The sequence below is a fragment of the Kogia breviceps genome, chromosome 1 (genome assembly GCF_026419965.1).
Source record: "Kogia breviceps isolate mKogBre1 chromosome 1, mKogBre1 haplotype 1, whole genome shotgun sequence".
Lineage (NCBI taxonomy): Eukaryota > Metazoa > Chordata > Mammalia > Artiodactyla > Physeteridae > Kogia > Kogia breviceps.
Window position 1 is genome coordinate 3,933,644 of NC_081310.1, and position 20,968 is coordinate 3,954,611.

The following is a 20,968-nucleotide window of genomic DNA, read 5'->3' on the forward strand; positions in this document are numbered from 1 at the left end:
AGCAAGTGCTGCTGCACAAAGGAACGTGAGGACCTCAAGGGGCGGGGTGTGGCTGCCCGCGCTTCCAATGCTTGACTCATTACATGCAGGAAAGTGTAATACACCTCAGAAAGATTTCTTACAGAAATAAGTAAAATGACAAGTTCATTACTTACAGGAGTAAACGCTACATTTAGCAATTTCACATAGGAAAGCCACTCATTACCCAAAATGCCAAAAGGTGCCAGAAAAATGATGTTGTCACTAAGTAACAAATCAAACAGCTATAACAAATATTAATGTAAACAGAAAATTTTGAACTTGATGTTAGTTACTGATATGAAACACACACACACACACACACACACACACACACACACACACACACACACACTACTTATCTATGATACCATTCTCGGGACGACCACTCACAGGGGACTTGATACAACTTGAAGAAATGTGGGGAAGTACAAAATTTTGAATGTCTTAGACCTTGAAGGAATTCCTGAAAACTTTTTTTAAGGAAACAGAGAAAGGATCGTTCTGGTACTAGTGATTAAAATGAAAAAAAAAAAATCGCAAACTCGGAGACATGTATAAATCTAATCTCCCAGTAATCAATGTCTCTATGATGGAAAAATGTTAAAACACGAAAGACTGAGCGAGATGAGAACGTGTATGAGAGCTCTAGGAAACCCTAACCAGACACAAAATACAAAGACAGAACTGTGCCATGCTGAAATCATGAATCTTTAATTCAACTTACAATTAAACTAATTCAGAATTACAAATTAACTTTTATCTTGAACTGAATTCTCGATACCAAAAGTCACTTCTCAAACACTGAGGAATGAAGCATTGCTGGCGCATTTAAGGCAAAACTAAATTCTGAACCAAATACTTTTAATTGGAAATTCGGAAGTATTTTATCTTGTTTTTTCTCTTAGCCAGCATGTCAAGACAAAAACAGAAACTGAATCTTCAGATTAAATCATTCGCAGACACAGATTCAAAGCTGTCTGATTCCGTGAGCAAGAAAAAGCAATACACATGGGAAAAAAAATCTGGATTTTCATAAACTATTTACAAGCTTGTCTTCAGAAGGCATCTTTCCAGCTCCACCAAAGTTTCTTTGGGTTTTTAAACTAATGTTGGATAAGAGCAAAGCTCGCAGCAGTGTTTAGGCAAGTGACTGGCTGATACATTCTTGGTATTCTCTGAATCATTTAAAACGTTTTCTTTTGTCATCTTTAAATTTTGCCAAAATTACTCACGACTAGTGAAACAGAAAAGGTTAACACTAGGTATCTTTGGAGGGAAAAGGCTTTCAAGTGACTTAAACACAAATGTCCTTAAAAGGGCATATGTAAATCTGTTAGGAGAAAAAAAACACTTAAAATGTAGCGAAGGAAGTACTTCAAAAAATATACTAAGAGAGTCTGACAAACCTGTTACATCTGACTTTAAATAAATCTCACATAAATGGAAATCGCAACCAAGCATCTGGCCCTCACCAGCTTCACAGAGCCTGAATAAATGAACTGAGCAGCTCGTCCCATATCGAGGCCTGTTTCCTACGTGCCCTCCGCCCCTCTTCTGATCTCACCCCTGGACCGTGCCTCTGTCTTTCCCCGTGTTCCTGCCCCTTGCAACGCGGGGGGCCACAATGACTTCTGGTTCCTGCACTTGCTGAGTGGTAGGCACAGACTTTCTTACTTGAAGGATGGAAGATGGGCGAGGGACTTAGAAAATCCATGGCAGAAGGGCTGAGTGGCCAAATTACAATCGTCGAACAAGATAATCTCCGAATAATGAAAGTCTCTACCACCAGCCCTTCCCTGACTCAATACACAGGAGGCCCCTAAGGGGTGGAGAGGGGGGGCGGAAGTTAAGCCAGGTGAGTGCTCGAAGAGCTCTGCACTGGGGCCAGGAACCGCGAACCGCGCTCCTCTGACACCCCGGCCTGTAATCCAGCGGCCGTCAGCCTTCCTCTTTTCATGCACCAACGTGTCTGAACTTCAAGTCAGAAGACAGGACTCAATTTCTTCCCCGTGGATTCTTTAAGGCCCTGGCAAATAATGGCAAGGAACTAGATACCTGTCTGTGTCCTTAATTTTTCCATGATTTTTTTTTTTTTTAAAAACCCTTTGTTTCCAAGGGGATGCCTTTTAACTCAACAGGCTAGTAGATAGTGATCTAACTCCTAGGGCATCAATCAGCCCTGTTTGCTTAAAATTAAAAAGCTTCTAATAGGTACCACAGGAAATTCATCCTTTGTTCAGACTTCCTGAGAGCCTGAAGCTCAGCAAAGCTTAGTCAGGGCTTCCAGAGGTGCAGAAGCCGCCCTACGGGGGTCAGGGAGAAGGTGGTGCAGGAGAAGCAAGCAATCCAAAATCATGACGCTGAGAAATATCCTGAAAGGAGCAGGAAAGCGAGATGCCACCGAAGGAAATAAGAAAAGGGATATCCAGAGAGACAGGAGAACCAAGCCAGTGTAGTTCGAAGAAGCTGTGGGTGTTGAAGCAGCAGTTACCACGGAGACGTCAGTACGGAAGTCAAGCGGTGACACTGCAGGAGAGGAGAGGCGGATGCGGAGACACGGGCAGCAGCTGAAAAAGTCTCCGGGAAGACAGAAGCGAAAGAGCTCGTCCAGAGCACAGGTGGGGAAGGGAAGATGAACTAGGACGGCTGTGCAACCGTGAAAGCACGGCAGATGGCAGAGGTTGTCACTGTCACACAGGAGGTGCCCTTTTCCACTAAGCACGAAGGCACACGGGCTGTGGCTGAGGCTTCAGCGCAGGTGGTAGTTTTTAACTCCACCACTGACAACACTGCCATCGTATGTACCTGCTGGTCTGTGTTCTTCTCACTACCGTGGTTAAAATATATCCAAGTAGGGAGCACCAGAGAGCGCATTTCCAGAGAAAGGTCAGCAAAACTCCGAGAAATAACCTGAACCCTTCCGTGCTAGGGGTTGTGGAACAGTGGCTCCGTGTGAACCGGGAGATGAAGAAATACCCAGGGAAGAGAAACCCTGTCGGGGGGCTTAGCAAGACGGGAGCCAGATGGGGGAGACTGTAAAGTGGAAACGTCCTCACTGCTCAGACAGCTGACACAGGGCCAAGAAACTCCGGCCAGCAACTGAAATCAGACCTTCAACGAGAGGTCTAGAGAACGTGGGATAGAGGGCCGCGGTCAGGGTGCGGTCAAAGAACAAGCTTTGGTGGAAAGACCGAATGGGAGAGAAACGAGACGGGGAGGTGGAGAGTCAAGACGGGACAGCAGAGGGCAGGGGGGGCTGCGAGCCGGCCGGGGGGCCGGGGGTGGGCGCGCGGAGCAACCGTGACGCCTGGCCTCGCCAGAGTCAGCATGGTGCCGGGGGGCGGGGGACGGAGGAGAAGGAGAGCAAGGGGCTGGAGACATGTTTAAGAAAAAAAGAAAAAAAAAGGGGGGGGGGCGGGGGTGCTACACACTGGCAGACAAGGGGCACCACGGAACAGATACCGCACTGGACGGGCCCCAAGGACGGAAGAGAGCGACGACGGCCGGGCACAGACTGAGGGGGAGAAACGCTGGTGAAGATGACGTGCCCGCAGCCCAGGTCAAGGGGGGAGAAGCACCTGTTACACTGAGAGGACGGGGCGGTCAGTGGGGATGCCGAGCAGAGGAGAAGCACACAGACGACCACATTTCCTCACCGGGCTTGGCCACTCGCAGAGCTTCTCATTTAAAAATTTTAAGATAAACTCATATAATCAAAACTTGCATTTATCTTAATGATGACCCTAAGGTACCATAAGATGCTAAAAAAAAAAAATTGTGAAACATCAAAAAATGGACAAATAACTAAATTACTTCATTGATGTCCACTGTATCAGTTAAATATTTTAATGTGAGCAATTGATTTATGGTATATACCCTAATTCATTATAACCCCCAAATTTTGTTAACTAGACTGCCCCATTCTCAAAGCAACATTCAATAAGGCTAAAAATTTACTACATTTTTATATGCCTCAAAATGCCTAAAATAAAACTGAAAGTACAAACGAATAAAATTAAGAAGCTTTAATTTTTTAAGATGAAGTCTCTGCCTCCTTGACAAGTAAACTAGTATCAATTACTCAATTATTCTCCAATTTAAAAAATATATAATATATAAATTATTCTTACAAACGCTTCCTAATTTTCATTGGCTCACGTATCTATTGAAAGTTTCAAAGAAGTCTATAAGGATTAAATAATGAAGTTGATAAAAGCTGCAGGACGAATTCCGTAATCATAGTGAACACTGAAAAAGAGACTGAATATATGGCTATAAAGTGTTACAAATACATTAAAATCACTGTATGTGTTACGGAAGAAGCTACTGCCCACCAAATTTCTAATTGCATGCAAATCCTAATGTCTAATTACATGCAAACATGCAAAATCTTTCATCTAAAATTAACACATGTAAAAAACCAAGTTATACTCATTAATATACTTTAAAAAGTGATTTTCTTGATGAATGCTTTAAAATAGTTATCAAATATAAGTAAAACATCAAAGAATATGTGTCCTTTCAGAAAGTTTTTTTGAGATCACCGGATCAAAAGGGTGAATCTGAACAAATACTGTATATTATCACTATCGATGTTTGTAAGTATACAAAAGTGACTCTAATAAATGTCACTGACTGACAACGGATGTCCCACAGTAAAACAGTATTAATGTAGGCATACAACTTAAGAGTAAGAAAAGACAAATTAAGCATTATGAACTAAGGATCAAACTACTTCACCTACAATTAAAAAGTCAGGGTAACAAAGGTCAAAGAACTGAGACACAAAAACCCGAAATTCATGCTATAACATCACGTCTACGAATTCCCATTACACAGCTCTAATCAATGAGCTAAGTATAGTAAAACGGAGATTAAGTGGATCAGATCAAAGAACTGCAGTTCTGAGGCCCAGCCCAACGCCTGTGGAGACTCTCCCAACCTCCCTCTCACCCTGCGCCCTCAAGGCCGCGCCCACCGTACCTCCTCTCGCACTAGTTCAGACGTGTCTTGGCTGCGCTTCCACTGGAATCCATGAGCCCCGTTACTGTGTTCACGCTGGTATTCTCAAAGCCTTAACACGCTAACCACTGAGGGTCAGGTGATCGCTAACGCTGGCCAAGTGGACTGAGCGAGCATCGGGAAGGGAAGCAGGGGGGCAGGGCAGCAAAGCCAGAATGTGGCATTTCAAACACGTTCCACCAGTTAAGAACCATCTTAACTTCGGCAAACGAATCATGACGGGGATGTGGGCAAGTTTTCTAGAAGGTTGGTCAGTGTTGTCATGCACTGCAGGCTCTCAACCTCGTTACGATTTCAAAGAAGGAACGTGCGTTCAGTACGCACTCTTTCCTCTCCACACACGGGGAGCAGGCAAACATCCAGGACAGCCACCAGGGCTTCCAGCAAGGTGGCCACAGAAAAGCGAAGCCTGACGCACAGGACAGAGGACAGAAGAGCCTGGAGAACTACGCCGAGGAACCGGCACGCTGCTTCTCGAGTCTCGTCAAAGCTTTGTGGGCGGAGAAATGAGTTATAAACGCGACATTTCAACCCATGGACTCAACCAGGAAGGGTTCTAGAAGAGCTGGAAACAGTGACACGGCCCTCTAGACGAGTACAGTAGGCTTAAAGTAACAAACTGCACGAGGAGATCCAATGTTTGATTTCTCAAGAATTTTCTGAAGAGGGGCTAGGATTCTTCAGACGGGAAAAGAGTCTGGTCAGTAACAGTTTAAAAAACATTTTCATACTAAGCTGCAGAGGTGGATTTTTAAAAAGGAAGAAGCCTGGTCTTTATTGTTCAGCGCCAGTGTAATACATCACCAAAATCAATAACATGTCTGAAATGCAAATATATTTCTCCTCACAAAGGTTTAAGATACTGTTCCCTAATTAAAGAAGCTAAGAATATCTTTACAGCATCGTTTCTCTCTTGCGTAAAGGAGTTACGTTTAAACTAGAAGATGTCCCAATAGCACCCTAAGGAGCACAGGAGAAGGTAAAGCCCGAAGGACGAACTTGAACTCGGCACAGCGGGAAGCAGTGGTCTGGGCTTCACCACAGTGTGAAGTGCGGGCGGCTGGAGGGGCAGCCGCCCTGCACTGACCGGAGACACGGCCACGCCCGCCCGCTCCTGCGCATTCAGTGTTCCAGCCTCAGCAAAGAAAGACACAGGCAACCAGAGACGGCGTGGACCGTGTTACAGGAGGCCTGGAAGAGCTTTTGTCCTTTCTCCCTCCCTCCCCTTTCCCTTCTTTCTAAGCGTTTCCAATGACAAGGTTCTGTGATCTTAAACGCAGTCCTTAGAGACAGAACTGAGCGCTGTCTCTCTGTCTACACTCAGGGTCGAGGGTGGGGGGTAGGGGGGAGAGGGAAGCCGGGCAGGCCACAGGGACTCCACCTGGGTGGTCTCTCACTCCATCCATCTATCCATGCATCCACCCACCCACCCATCCATCCATCCATCCATGCACCCACATATCCAGCCAGCCAGCCAGCTAGCCAGCCAGCCAGCCCCACCTTGACACCTGGGGCAAATCAGCAGCTGTCTTCTCTCTAGTCTGTGCTGTGTGTTCAGCTTGTACTTTTATCTTGAAAACAACCGATCTTGAAGATTATTACCCTCCTAGAGAGTCCACGGTGAATCCTCACTTCCCTCCTACTCAAAGTCCTGTTCCTGGTTTCAGAGCTCTCCAGGGTCTGGCCTCACCTCGACAGCCCGGCTTCCGTTCCAATCCCAGCCACGCCAACAGCTCACCATGACATTTCCTTTCTGCGAACTAGGGAAACCGGGAATCCACGCCACAGGGTTTAACGTTTCATTGCTCTAGATAGACTCTTTTTCCCTTGGTGAGCAGGAATAAAATTGCTAGCTTCTTTCCCCCCACCCCTCAGTGCCCAGAGATACACAGTAGAAATTCAGTACATTTAAAAAATGGACCAGAGTTCTGTTGTTAGGAAATAATCATTCCCAAAGTCATCTGTGTCATAAGCACCAATATCTGCATTGCACATTTTCTGTTCTTACTGTAAATGGCAGATTACACGAGAGAAGACGGCTACCCCCACGTGCTGCTGGAGAGAAGGCCAACAGTGCAACCACTGGAAGAACTCGGCATAGACTTGCAGCACTGACCGTGCGCGGCCCTGGGGCTCATCACCGCCATCCTCAAGCACGTGCAAAAGGGGGACTCTCGCGTGGGCGCGCCAGGAGACATACCCAGGAACACCACGGAAGTGCTGCTTGTAACAGCAAACAACTGTACACAACCAGTAGCACGCAACAAGAACTGGACAGTACACACGCGTAGTACGTAATACTACACGTGCACACGCATATCTACATATTGAATATGAGATATATAAAGAATAAAGCATAGCCACACACACCAACTTGTGACAACATTTATATAAGTTCAAAAAAGCAAACAACAGATTTATTCAGAAACGTAGACAGATTTGGAGAAAACTCTAAAGAAAAGCAAAGGCACAATACACACAAATTCAGGACACGGTGACCTCTGAAGGACAGGAGTGGAAGAAGTGTGTCAGAGGCGAGTGGTGGATATGAGAGCAGCCGTCCTGTTCTTTACATCTAACATATATGCCCCCTAAAATCCTTCATAAATATTTACTATTTGCTTAAAAGTATGAGTGAAAACTGTTCACCTCTGCAATAGCTGTTGCAAGTATACTGATCCCTTACGAAATTAAAATAATAATAATAATAAGAGGACACTGAGGTTTTGCAGGTCTCGACACAGAAGAGACACCAGGGCTGCAGAGTAAAATGGGAAGTCTACAGGCAGGTGTGAACAAGAACGACCTTCCCTCAAAAAGGGAAGTAAAACGGTGCGGCGTCCAACGCACCCTGGGGCAGAAAGGCAAGTGCTTTCGAGACCAGAGGCGAGCGGAGCCGTCAGGGCAGTGACCTGTCCCGGGCACGGGCTGGGGCAGGTCCATGGACCTGGGGAACCCAGACAGAGTCAGGACCGGAGAGCAGAGCTGATGCTAGAACGATAGCAATAACGTCTGGATTTTACGTAGGACATCAATCCTCTAAGTTTACAAAACTCTTTCATTTTTTTTTAATTCTCCAGTACATGAAGTTCACTTCAGTTTTCTTTCATTTATTGCCGGTGTGGCCCTCTACATTAACGAACCCCCCCCCCCCAACCTTGCCTGCCGTGTACTGACTTTATTAGGCAGCACACCCTGTGAGCCTGGCTTCCCTCTGCAGCGCCTGCAGCTCAGGACACAACACGGAGCCAGTATGTCCAGTTAGGGGCCATGGTGACAACTCAAATCTGCCTCTTAAAACCTAGAGCTGTGAAAGCTTTTCTAAGGTCATTCTAGTCATTACTGAATCTCGGTGAACAAAACCAGCTGAATTTTAAACGTAGTATTAAAACTAAAAAATGATTTCCACCATGTACTGCACTTAATGCAAGTGTTTACAGTACAATTTTTATTCTCTCCCATCGTTCTCAACTTAAGATTGTCATGACCCAATCATTCAGGATGCACTTTTCTCTATTTATTCTTCACAAGAGTATAATTTTACAGGGATTTATATAATTAAAGTCATCTTACCTGCACTTTTTTTAAAGCTACTGGTACTCCATCCAAGAGACAGGCTGCTCTATAAACTTCACTAAATTGCCCGCGACCAATTTTCTTTTCTATTCGAAAGTTGGCTAATGTATTATAGCCCATATCCGGTCGTAAGGCCTTCTGCAATTAAAAAAGTCAGAAAAGTTTTCAATCGCACAATATACAAATAATCATTGATAGTCTTCACATGAGTAGGCGATTTCTACGGTAAACCTGCAGACAGCCATTCACTCGACAAGTATTTATCGAACTATTCATATTATATAAAAACACACACATATACACATAAATTCACTTAGCCCAACCTGCCAACTAATGCACGAAAATCTTCTGAACTTCCTGGCGATCACTGAACCATTCCCGTGGCAGTGACCTCACCACCTCATCATTAAGGTTTTTTTAAAAAGACGTAATTCTGCAAAAGCAGTTTTGGGTCCACAGCCCTATTAAGAGGAAGGTGCAGAGCTCCTCCATGTGCCCCCTGCTCACACACGGGCACTGCTTTCCCCGTTATCAACACCCCCCCAGAGTGGGACTTTCGTTACAACTGATGAACCTGCACTGGCACATCCTTATCACCCAAAGCCCGTGGTTTACGTTAGGGTTCACTCTGGGTGTCGCACATTCTGTGGCTTAGCACAAATGTACGGTGACGTGTATCCATAATTACAGGGTCGTACAGTTCACTGTCACTGCCCTTAAAAACCCTCGATACTCTGCCTACTCATCCCTCCCTCCCCACTAACCCCCAGCAGCCACTGACTTCTGACGGTACCCATAGTTTTGCTTTTACCAGAACGTCACATAGTTAGAACCATGTAGTATGTAGCCTTTCGGACTGGCCTCTGTCACTTAGTACATAATTACTTTTTTTTTTTTCTTTGCGGTACGCGGGCCTCTCACTGTTGCGGCCTCTCCCGTTGCGGAGCACGGGCTCCGGACACGCAGGCTCAGCGGCCACGGCTCACGGGCCCAGCCGCTCCGCGGCACGTGGGATCCTCCCGGACCGGGGCACGAACCCGCGTCCCCTGCATCGGCGGGCGGACTCTCAACCACTGCGCCACCAGGGAAGCCCTGTCATTTCTTTTTGGAAGTAACACTTTTTAGTACATACTATGCATCAGGCAGTGTACTAGCTGCTGGGAAACAGAGATGCATCAGAAATGCTTCTGCTCTGAAAGATCTTACACAGGTACAGGGAAGGGGCTCTCAACGGTGCTGAGAGAGAATTACGGGTGGTGGGAGGCAGCACCACAGCCGCCCCCATGTGGAGGCAAATCCCAACCCCTTATACGTTTTATCCACTGTGCTAGTTTTTTCGTTCATTGTTTACAGACTCATTCATTCAGCCAGTCACAGGACAGACCTGACCTGAACACCACTAAGATCCAACACTGTCCGCTGCTGAGGTTACCACGCATATCCGAGGAATACTGCCTTTTAAGCTCCTCAGGACACGCATAATCTATCCGTAGCCATCTACCTATAACAACACAACAACAGTTTAGCCATCATATGCCCTTTTATCTTCTCTTTTTTGGCTAAACACACACGGGCCTTTTCAAGATTCCTGGATTACTGATAGGTACACTCTTCTTGGCCTTTTACCACTCTGCTCACATCCTTCTGGACCTGCTCCACTCTGAGCGGACTCGGAGTGAACACGACATCCCTGTGGGGAGCCCACAAGGTGCCCTCTGGTAAGACTGAACATCAAATACCTATTAATGCAACCAAAGGGTGCACTGGTTCCTAAACCCACTAAAGTAATCTGAACTCTAGTCCCTCAAACAAACCTTAGTCAAGGCTGATGACCCCATGACTTATGTAAAAGGCTACTCTGACATATGGGCATTACGTTAACCCCTAAGACATGTTACCTTGTTCATTTCACTACAACTGTCATGCTAGCAAAAACTCTAAAATTCTGCTAAAGTTTCACTGTCATTCAAATACAATGCTTCTCAAAAAGAGAAAAAAGGTAGCAGTAATTTCTACTCTTGTGCATTGCTTTTCTTTCTTCGGAAAGTCCAAAATATTGTCAAGAAAAATACCACTCTTCCTTTAAGACATGCAAAATAATCAGAATACAAATTTCACAAATTCATTATATAAACATAAAACCATAAGTAATTGTTAGAATAACAATAGTAACATTACTACAATAATAAAAGGTTCTGTTTTGGTACCTACAACTTAACAGGTCCTATAAATTAGTACTTCATAGGCCATCTAATTCAATTCTCATGACAATCCTATAAGGTGGATGTTATCAAACCAAATCTATGTCTAGCTGATTCCCAATCCCCAATTCCCAAGTATAGGCTTTGCTATACTGCCGGGGTTACTGAACAAAGTCACCTACAATGTGATACAACATTATGGGACCCTACATGATGACCCACAGTATTTTCAAGTTCAGTTTTCAATTTCAGGCCTTTTGATGAAAAAACAAAACTGGGACTAGAAACGTGTGTGTCAAAAATGAAAATAAAAATAAAAACAAAGTTATAAAATAAAGGGAGACATCTTGCCACTCTGTTCATATGTAAGATTTCTTTTTGTGGTCATTGAGATGAATTTATAATTAAGTGTCACTGTGACACCTACTTATCAACAAAGGAAACTTACAAAGCCTCACTTCTCAGATATATTCAGTGGATATTAGCAACTTTTTCAGTTTTCTTAATTTTGTTTCATTTAAAGAGGAGAGACTTTTGAAATTGTCCAGGCTTTTCTAAAAAAATCTTTTTAAAAAATTTTTTAATTTACACACTACGATAGCCTGCAACACCTGAGAAACAGGTTTTTTTCTTCCTCTCCCCAAAATGTACAGACCATTCCTTCTCCCGATGAAACCTGTCAATCTCAACGGTGAAATTTACAGCTTCATCATTAGGAACGGTATCGCGCAACCCATATACTTTAAACCTGACTGGGAATTCCATCTTCTGTCTGCACAATAACTGACAAATATTAGCGTGAACTGCTAAGGCAGTGTGACAACCGCATGCTGAGAGCAAAGTCTCACTAATGTGTTTTGGCATGCAGGTTTGTAATCACACATTTACATATGCAATGACCTACATTTGCATGTCAGATCACACACTGTCTCGGTTGATTAAGGCTGGGCACCTCCCTGTGCTGGGCGGCCAGAGCGGGCGAGAGAGGGCCAGAGGGCGGAGTGTTTTGGCAGTTGAGGGACGAACTGCCACCAAGGATTAGGTTGATATGGCCTGAGCATTAGACACTTCATTAGACGTAATCTGTTTAACAGTGGGCAGTGTATGTAAACTTCACAGCCCATTTGCGGCACCTTCCCCCCCACGGCCTTTCTTCAAAGGGCAGTGTGGGTGAGTGACAGCCCGTCTCATCGGCTCCCATGTCCTGTCACCCAGTGTAGACGTGCAGAGCTGACAAGAGAAGGAGCATAGCTGTACATCTCCGACTACCCCCGCCCGTGTCTGTGCCACGCTGCAATTTGTATAAAAATAAGCCTGTGTAGGATGAGGTCTCCTTTAAGAGATCGCCAGGCAGGTTATACATATACTTCGGTAATGATTCTCTGATCCTGTGTTCAGTGCCACACTTCATTCTGATGAGTTAGGCCCCATGTAAGCAGCACCGTATGAGGTGCTTAAAATAAAAAAGATGGTATCAAATCAGTGCCCACGCAAGTAAAGAACTATTTTTAGGAAAGAGCTACATTCCCTTGTTTGGATGGTGTCCAATTCCCCATATTCTTCAGCTTAGCACTTGAGTTATAATGGGAATAAAATAAAATAACCCAGCAAAATAATGAGATTCAAATCAGGACAAAACATAAACCACATAAAATCACTTAAATTGCCTCTCCGTGCTCTCATTCTGGTAGATAAACCGGGTCTCAGTCTCTGCAGTCCCTTAATGACCGGGGTATTTGTCTGAGCTGCACAAAATGGCTTTTGGATTTGAGGCGAGTCATTTAAAGGACTTTCAACTTTTATGAAAGTAGAAAGCTACTCTGCTTCTTCCGTGACACACTGACGTCAGCCCACCTCCGACAGGGGCTCTCTCAGTCACCTTGCCCCTGCCCTGGGCCTCCCCTCCAACCACACCGTTTGGCCCCAATGCGCCTGCAGCTCTGGCCCCTCCGCACAAGGCATCTGTGTGTCCCAGGCCTTCTGAGTGACTGCGCTCCTCGCACCTGGCCACCCCAGCTCATCTTGGAGGCTGACTCGCCAGCCCTTCTCAGGAATCGTCCTCAGCTCACCAGGAGGCTTCACTTGCTCCTGCCCCTGGGCCTGCACAGCAACCGACAGCAGTCAGCCCTCCAAAGAGCTGCGCAAACTCAGGCACTGAGCTAGGTTCTAGATCTCAATGGATTTTAATTATTTGTTTACACGTATATATTTCTCCCTCCGAACACAGTTTCTCAAAGACAGAAACCAGGGCTTCCCTGGTGGCGCAGTGGTTGGGAGTCCGCCTGCCGATGCAGGGGATGTGGGTTCGAGCCCCGGTCCAGGAGGATCCCACGTGCCGCGGAGCGGCTGGGCCCGTGAGCCGTGGCCGCTGAGCCTGCGCGTCCGGAGCCTGTGCTCCGCAACGGGAGAGGCCACAACAGTGAGAGGCCCGCACACCGCGATGAAGAGTGGCCCCCGCTTGCCACAACTAGAGAAAGCCCTCGCACAGAAACGAAGACCCAACACAGCCAAAATAAATGAATAAAATTAATAAACTCCTACCCCCAACATCTAAAAAAAAAATGTTTAAAGACAGAAACCAAGTTTTATCTTTGGGTCCAGATGCCATGAAGGCAGCTCAACATGAAACAGACAATAAATATTCACTAAATGACTGAATGTAGCTGAAAGAACTTAATAAATATAAAAGTTCTAAGGGCATCTGCATGACTGTCACCACGGAGAAGCTCCCAGCAGGTCTGAGGGAGAAGCTCCATGGGGCGTGGGGAAGCTCCAGACCCGCAAGTGGACTCTGTCTCTGCCAGTGACAGCTTCCCAACAGATGAGACGGAGACTCCCCGTGCACCCCCAGCAGGAAAGGGGACCTTAGTGCTAATTCACTGCCCTCTTAGGGCAGTACAGCAAGCCCTGTTCTGAGGCCGGACCTGGGCCAGGCGGTACAGAAGAATCCACTGAGTTTCCATAAAGCCCCACAGAAACGGCACAGGTTCTGGAGTCAGTCAGCAAGGCCGGGGCTCGAAACCCCAGTTCTAACGCCCAGTATCTTTCTCAGCTGGGCCAGCTACCCAAACCTTGTTTCCCACTTCTCCGGCATAGGGGTGAGCCCCCACAAAGAACTGTGCGTTGAGTGTCCCCTGGGACAGAGCCAAGCGCACACACACACACTCGCTCACCGTCATCTACGCCCCCTCCCCCAGGGGTGTCAGCGGTCACAGCCTGCCACCGACCCTCCCTCCCCACAGGCTCTGGATTTGTACAGCCTCCTGCACTGTCCTCGGGTTTTCAAGACTGAAACTCTTTAGTCTTGACCTTGACTTTCTTCTTTGGTCCTCTTCCTCTGGCTGAAACTGGAGTTTGTCTGTATCTACAGCTAAGCTTCCCATAGGCCAGCTGCATCCTTACTAGGGTCTCTGAATACCGCCCAGCCTTGGGCTCTGCCTTCCAACCAGGACACCCCAGTTATCACGTGGACTGTCCTCCGGATTCATGAATGAACACAGCCTGGCCCCTTGGGTGTAAGGCTCCTTGGTGCCATCACTATAGCTAACTAAAATTATTCTGCCCGAAGGCCTCCTAATTGTTGTGGGGAGCATGCGATAAACAAAACCACGTGTGGCGGCAATTCAGCTATCCGGTTGGAACACGCTCACAGGAAAGTTTAAAGTCGCAGGCAAAGTGAGGACAACAACTGCCTGAAAGCCCAGAAACCCTGCAAGTTTGAAGCTGCAAGCTCTTCGTGACAAAAGAAGCTGAGAAAGGGTGTGACTAATTCAGCACAGGGTAGCTTCTAAGATTACTAAGTAAAGACTACATACCCCACACAAGAATTTTCAAACAGATTCATGTTGGGAATAAGTCTCAAAATATAACTAATTAACATGAATAACATAACTGTAAGCCCACATACATTGTTTTGATAGTGTTGTTTATTGTTTTTATTGTTGTTATTTTATTTCTTAATTACTAACTATAAGACACCCACAACTCCTTAAATAAAGGACACAATTAAAACAGATGTTGGAAGCATTTGCATTACATTTCTGTGGTAAATTATGTTTAGTCTCTTGAGATATGTGAATCTGCAAGTTATACTATAAAAGAATCCTAAAAGCTCAGAAACATAAAATACTCAAAATTACACACGACAACTAAAAAGAATCAAACTCTAGAGTGAAGAAAGCTTTTCGTGACACCTTACGTGTTCTGCATTCTCATTAATGAAATCTCCTGTTGATCTGAACACACTTTACATACCGCCAGATCTTGCTAACTAATTGGGATTAACTTCTACATGTCAGTCTGTTAACTGCTTCCTTTACATAAATACTTTTCATTTTAAACTAAAATTCCTTCTGCTGTGCCACAGGCTCATACTATCACAGGTGCAAACCTCGTTAAACAATTAATAATTTCCCATGACTAGATAATTTCTTTAATTTCCTTTAAATTTGAAGGCAAGAACATTTAATGAGCAATAAGATAATTCAGGGTAACATTATGATGATAATTCTCTCTGGGGAAATTAGAAGAGTCACAGCATGGACACAACAGACTCCCCAGAGAGAAAATTATGTCCTGAGAATTCCTAGAGGTATTGTTATCAATGATCTAATATACAAGCCAGTATTAATTACAATATTTAACATCATTAATACGGCTTTCACTGTTACTGCAAATTCACCTCTTACTCGTGATTTTCATACTACCAATTATGTGATCTAATAAATTATATTTATATTAACATTATTAAATTTCTCAAAGATTTAAAAGTTACAACACTTCAAAATGCCCTTCAATTTTATTTGGCAATAAAGCTCATGCTATGTATGATCTTTAAAGAGATATTACTCACCTCCAAACTACACAAACTAGAACATCCTTTTGACAATATCTAACATAAAGCTGTTATATATTATTTTCTACAAACCTCACTAGAAATAAAAAAAGAAAAAAACGCATATTAAAAACAAAAACAGGGCTTCCCTGGTGGCGCAGTGGTTGAGAATCCGCCTGCCGATGCAGGAGACACGGGTTCGTGCCCTGGTCCGGGAAGATCCCACATGCCGCGGAGCAACTAAGCCCGTGAGCCATGGCCGCTGAGCCTGTGCGTCCGGAGCCTGTGCTCCGCAACGGGAGAGGCCACAACAGTGAGAGGCCCGCATAACGAAAAAAAAAAAAAAAAAAAAAAAACAAAAACAAAACACCACATGTGCCAGCAGAGTCTAATTAGTCATGTTTCTTCCCAGTTGAAAAATGATCTCCCTAAAATTTCTTTAACTATTCCAAAAGCAACCTATTCCTAAAGACACTAAGTGTCTGAGATTTACATCAGTCAGAACAATATGCCATTAATCATTATAACTGGCTTTTTATCAAACAAAGGAGAGAATGCACTATAGCATAAGAAAAAGGAGTGATCAAATACAACCAATTATCTAGTTAAACATTTATAAGACCCCAGTATTTGTATCATTTAATCATCATCAGTTATACTACCCAGCATAATCACTATATCCAAATTACGTAACCGGAAATACCGATGACCTTCCCCAGCATTTCGTGAGTAGGAAAATGACGAAGACACTCCCGCCTGCCCGTGAGCACCGCCAGCCCTGCCTGGTAAAATTAAACACGCAAAAGCAAACGCCTTTCCCCGGGAGAGACAGAGACAGAGACAGACACAACTAGAGGGGAGAGGTTTTCTACAATGTATTCATTTATTCCACAGTTACTAATAGAGGGGGGAGATTAAACAAATACATAAGCCAAAACAATAAAAAGACAATAAGCAAATACATAATAGTATCTAATATTTAAGCATATGCAGAGAAATAAAATAGAGTGATATAAAGGAAAATGAGTGGATGGTTATTTGAGAGTGGGTCATTCTGGGATGACCTTGGTGAGAAGGTGACGTTTATGGTGAGATTAAAAGGCCAGAAGGGAAAAAAAGGGCAGAAAGAAAACCCGGAGAAAACGTCTCGAGGAAAGAACGAGCTGGGTGTGTTGAAGGAACCCTGGCTGCAGGATGGGGAACAAGGGCGACGGGGTGAGGAACGAGGTCAGAGGCGAGCGTGACAAAACCGCACGGCGCTCTGACAGCACCAGGGAGGGACTCGGGCCCCCAGCAGGGGAGCACGGCGCTCTGACAGCACCAGGGAGGGACTCGGGCCCCCAGCAGGGGAGCACGGCGCTCTGACAGCACCAGGGAGGGACTCGGGCCTCCAGCAGGGGAGCACGGCGCTGTGAGCTAACACACGTTCTACAGTGACAACTCACCACGCTGGCGGGGCGGGGATGGAGAGGAGGGTGAGCACAGCAAGAGCGGAAGCAGGGAGGCTGGACAGGAGCAAGTGCACCTGACCTGACTGTACAGGGAGATGCGGACAGCAGAGGGAATCAGGATACGGTCTTGAGGCGGAGTCCAAGGAGCTGCTGATGAACTGGGTAGGAGGCGAGAGGGACAGGGAGAAATCAAGGATAAATCACGGGTCTGGGGCTTGAGCACCTCGGTGGAGAGCGACGCCACTGACGGGGACAAACAAGGCTAACAAGGAAGCAGCAGTGTGGGCGGAAGGCAGGTGACAAAGGTGTAGTAAAGGAGGTGAGATGACAGAGAGCCAACCGGTGGGAGAGAGACCTGTGCTCCGAGAGCACCACTGGCGGGACGCCGTCATCGCCACCCTCGTCCGCATCCCACCGTCTGGGCTCTATCTACGCGCCAAGCACAACACCAGACGCTCCACAGCTCACAGGGGGCAAAAGCTATGATTCCTCTGAGTTATCGATAAGAAAAGTGAGACATACGGATGCTCAATAACCCGTCCTCCATCACACCGCCGGAAAGTGGGGCATCCAAGAGTTCACCCCAGGCAATCCGACTTCAGGGCTCAGGCCCCGCACCACCCCGCCACACAGCCAGCGCTGCTGACTCCTGCCAGCTCCCCCCCGTGTCCCCCCCCCCATAAATCCTGAGGGTCCGCGGGGCTCCATCCCCAGCCTTCTCTTCTCACCTCGCTCGTCACCCCGGCCACGTCACCCATTGTCCCAGCCCTCCCACCTGCTGCTTCCGGGAGTTCGTGCTGAGCTCTGCTGGTCCCTGGTGCCCCCCTAGCCCTCGACTGGACGCCCCACCAGAGACTCTCTTAGAAATTCCTCCTCCTCCGCCTGCCTCTTCTCCTACACTGAACGATATCCAGTCAAGGGAAAAAAATACATAAAAGGAATGCATAACTACATGTATTCTACATAAGTGTTCCTGGAGAAAGAAGTACTTATCAAAATTTCTAAATCTGAGGAACATTTGTTTTAGGAATATTTAGTGAGAAAGATGTATGAAACATAACCACAGTCATATGAAAAAGTCATAACATTCACATAATAATAATAACGAGGGAGACAAAACATAAAGGTTAAGCGCTAAATGTAACATGACACAACCGAATTCTAACAAACATATTAGAATCTATACATTCAATGTTGCCCTTCAAACAAGCACTGTGAGAGGATATGGACTTACTCCAGGAAGGCTTCCGAAACTGACAATGTGTTTGAAATTCCTCCTTGGATTGTAATCAGTTTGTGAATCACATGAAAATTACTAGTCTCATTTAAGAAGATATCTCATTTTGATCAAAAGAAGAATACCAAGACTATTTACTTTTCTCACCAAGTACATACTTGGCTCCAAAGGATTTCTGAATCTTCCAAATATGACGTTCACCCTCAAAAATGGAACAATTTTCATCACTGTATATATTAAAACTATATTTCAGGCTCTGAATGCAATTCCAAATAGAACTAACTGGGAAACTGTTTTGATTAATGTCGACCTCACCTTTGCCCACATCAGACTATTCAAATAGAAATTTCCAAGAGAGCAGATGAGAGAATCCTTACCGTATTCTCATTCTTTTAAAAATCATCTCAATTTCTCAAGGCATTTCCTTTAAAATTTAAGGAACACTTACCCCTAAATATGTGAATACGAACAACCAATCTAAATTCAAAACTCAACTAAGCTTTAAATATTTTGATGTCACTTCTCATTTGACAGATTTCTTATTATTCTATATTGCCACAGTCTTTTCCTAAAACAGCTCTCAAGTAACTAAAATCTACACAACATAATATAATTAGATTGATCAATATTTAGCTTTCACTTAGAGATCAATTCATTCATCCAACAAATATTTATTCAGTACCCATGACCTACTACTCATTGATATAAAGCATGATCTACAGAAGGAACACTGCACTGCTGGTATAGCATATTCTGATTTGTCAGAAGCTTACTAGTGTAAGAAATTACCCAGTAATCATTATGTTTCTGAGAGTAATCTTTTTGTTGTCTTCCAAATTACATGTTTCCTCTAGGATAACACTTTCCTTAGGGCCTCTAGCATGTAGTTCAACCGCATTATAAGAGCCTTTATGCTATTAGGTTTCATTAGGGACTAAATCTCCTTGAATGGCTCCTGAAACCATGACCTCAGCATCTGAGATTTGGAGCCAAAAGAGAGCATGGTACAAGCAAGACACGACTGAATCTGTGTCCAAAATAGGGGAAGATACAAAATGCAGCTGGAGAAGAAAAAGGCGACCAGATGATGCGAGACCCTCTACGACACACAAGGAAATGCAGAATCCACCCTAAGAGCCATAGAAACCGGCGCTTTTAGGAAGTGATACAATAAAAAGTATACTTTGGAAAGATGACTTTCGCTACAATGTAAAGAATGAACTAGAAAAGGTAAAATGAGAGGTAAAGAGATCAGTTCAGAAGCTTCTGCGATAATCCAGGCAAAAGGTGGCAGTAATCTCAATAAACTACAGTAGTTACAGTCAGGATGTAGAGAATTAGCAGATTCAAGAGCTACTTAGGGAGTAAAATCAAGACAAGGGGAAAACCGCCTAAATACAAAGTATGCGATTCGCTGTGTGTAGTCTGGACGGCTAGACAGACGGTGCTAAAAGTCACCGGCAAAAGGACAATCTCGGGCAGGAAACGAATTCCATCTTGGAGAGTAGGTGCTTGAGGTGCCTATAAAAATATCACGAGTCATGGTGATGGAGAAGATCAGACAGGCCAGGAAACGGATGAGGAGCTTTCTCTGTGAAACTAAAGAGAGAGACAGACCCGGGGCCAATCCCAGCCCCGCCACTGGCCGCCCACGTGACCACGTGTGAGTTAGTTCACTGGTCTGAGCCTCAGGCTCTTCATTTGTGAAGTGTGACAGACAATGCCTCGTACGGCTCGCGCTAGGGATAAATAAAACACACGTTCACAATGCTTCGCACAGGGTGGGCGCGCTGTAAGAACTCAATCAGCAGCAGGTACTGGTAGCAGCAGCAGGGCTACTGCCCTGGACACAAGCCAGGAGCCAGGGGCCAAGTGTCCAACTAGTGCGAGGCGTCATGAGGAGGTCAGGAGACAGCAGCGGCACGGAAGGTGAACGCCCTTTCCTAGGGTGGCAGAGCCTCGACGCCGCAGGTTTCCGCCCTCCCCACCCCAAGAACAAGGAGGAATCGTGGTCTGGAAGAGGCTCTCTGGATGGACAGGCTGCCATCCGACCCCCGATCCTCACGGCGTGGGGTTATTAGAGAACCAGCGGCCTCCTCTGAGAGGGTGGCGGGAAACAGTGTCCTTGGGGGAAAGAGAGGTAGAGAGGTCTGTTCCAGTTAAACCAAGGAGGTGAAAAAAAGTCCATAAGAAATGGAGGATGCATGTGTTTTTTCTTTTTTAATAAACCATTTAATATATATTTACTTTTGTACATAGACTGTTACCCAAGAAAAACAAAAATGGTAAATTAAGAGTTCAGACATCTTAGGCCACACCTGACTTCTGGGCTCACAAAGATGTGGAAACCTGTCCTGGAGAAAATTTCTTTCTTCTTCTCTGAGCTCTTCTTCCCTGCCTCGGTGCAGGCTGGTCTCTCACACCTCGGTCTAACAAAGCGCTGCCAAGAATGGCTTCCTATCGTGTTTTTGATGTAGGTACCAAGGCACAGGCCACTGCTTGAACTTGTGCCAGGAAGAGAAATTCCAAAGACATTTATGTATCTTAATATTCATTTAAAAGGTGATGCTTGAAAAGATGGAGAATGGGTTGATCTGACACCCAGTTTGTCTTCAACAAGCGCTTA

The 20,968-nt window shown here is 45.3% G+C and overlaps 1 protein-coding gene across 8 annotated transcripts in view; it reads right to left on the bottom strand.

Annotated features, from left to right (window-relative positions):
- The window catches only part of NEK7 (NIMA related kinase 7), a 145,117-nt gene that overhangs the window by 63,764 nt on the left and 60,385 nt on the right, over positions 1-20,968 (bottom strand). For 7 of the 8 annotated variants that reach the window (XM_067027449.1, XM_067027447.1, XM_067027454.1 and 4 more), the window contains exon 3: positions 8,617-8,757. The exons of the other annotated variant lie outside the window; for it this stretch is intronic. In XM_067027449.1, the coding sequence (XP_066883550.1) occupies positions 8,617-8,757 (141 nt within the window). The remainder of the gene's footprint in view (positions 1-8,616; positions 8,758-20,968) is intronic. 8 annotated transcript variants of the gene reach the window in all.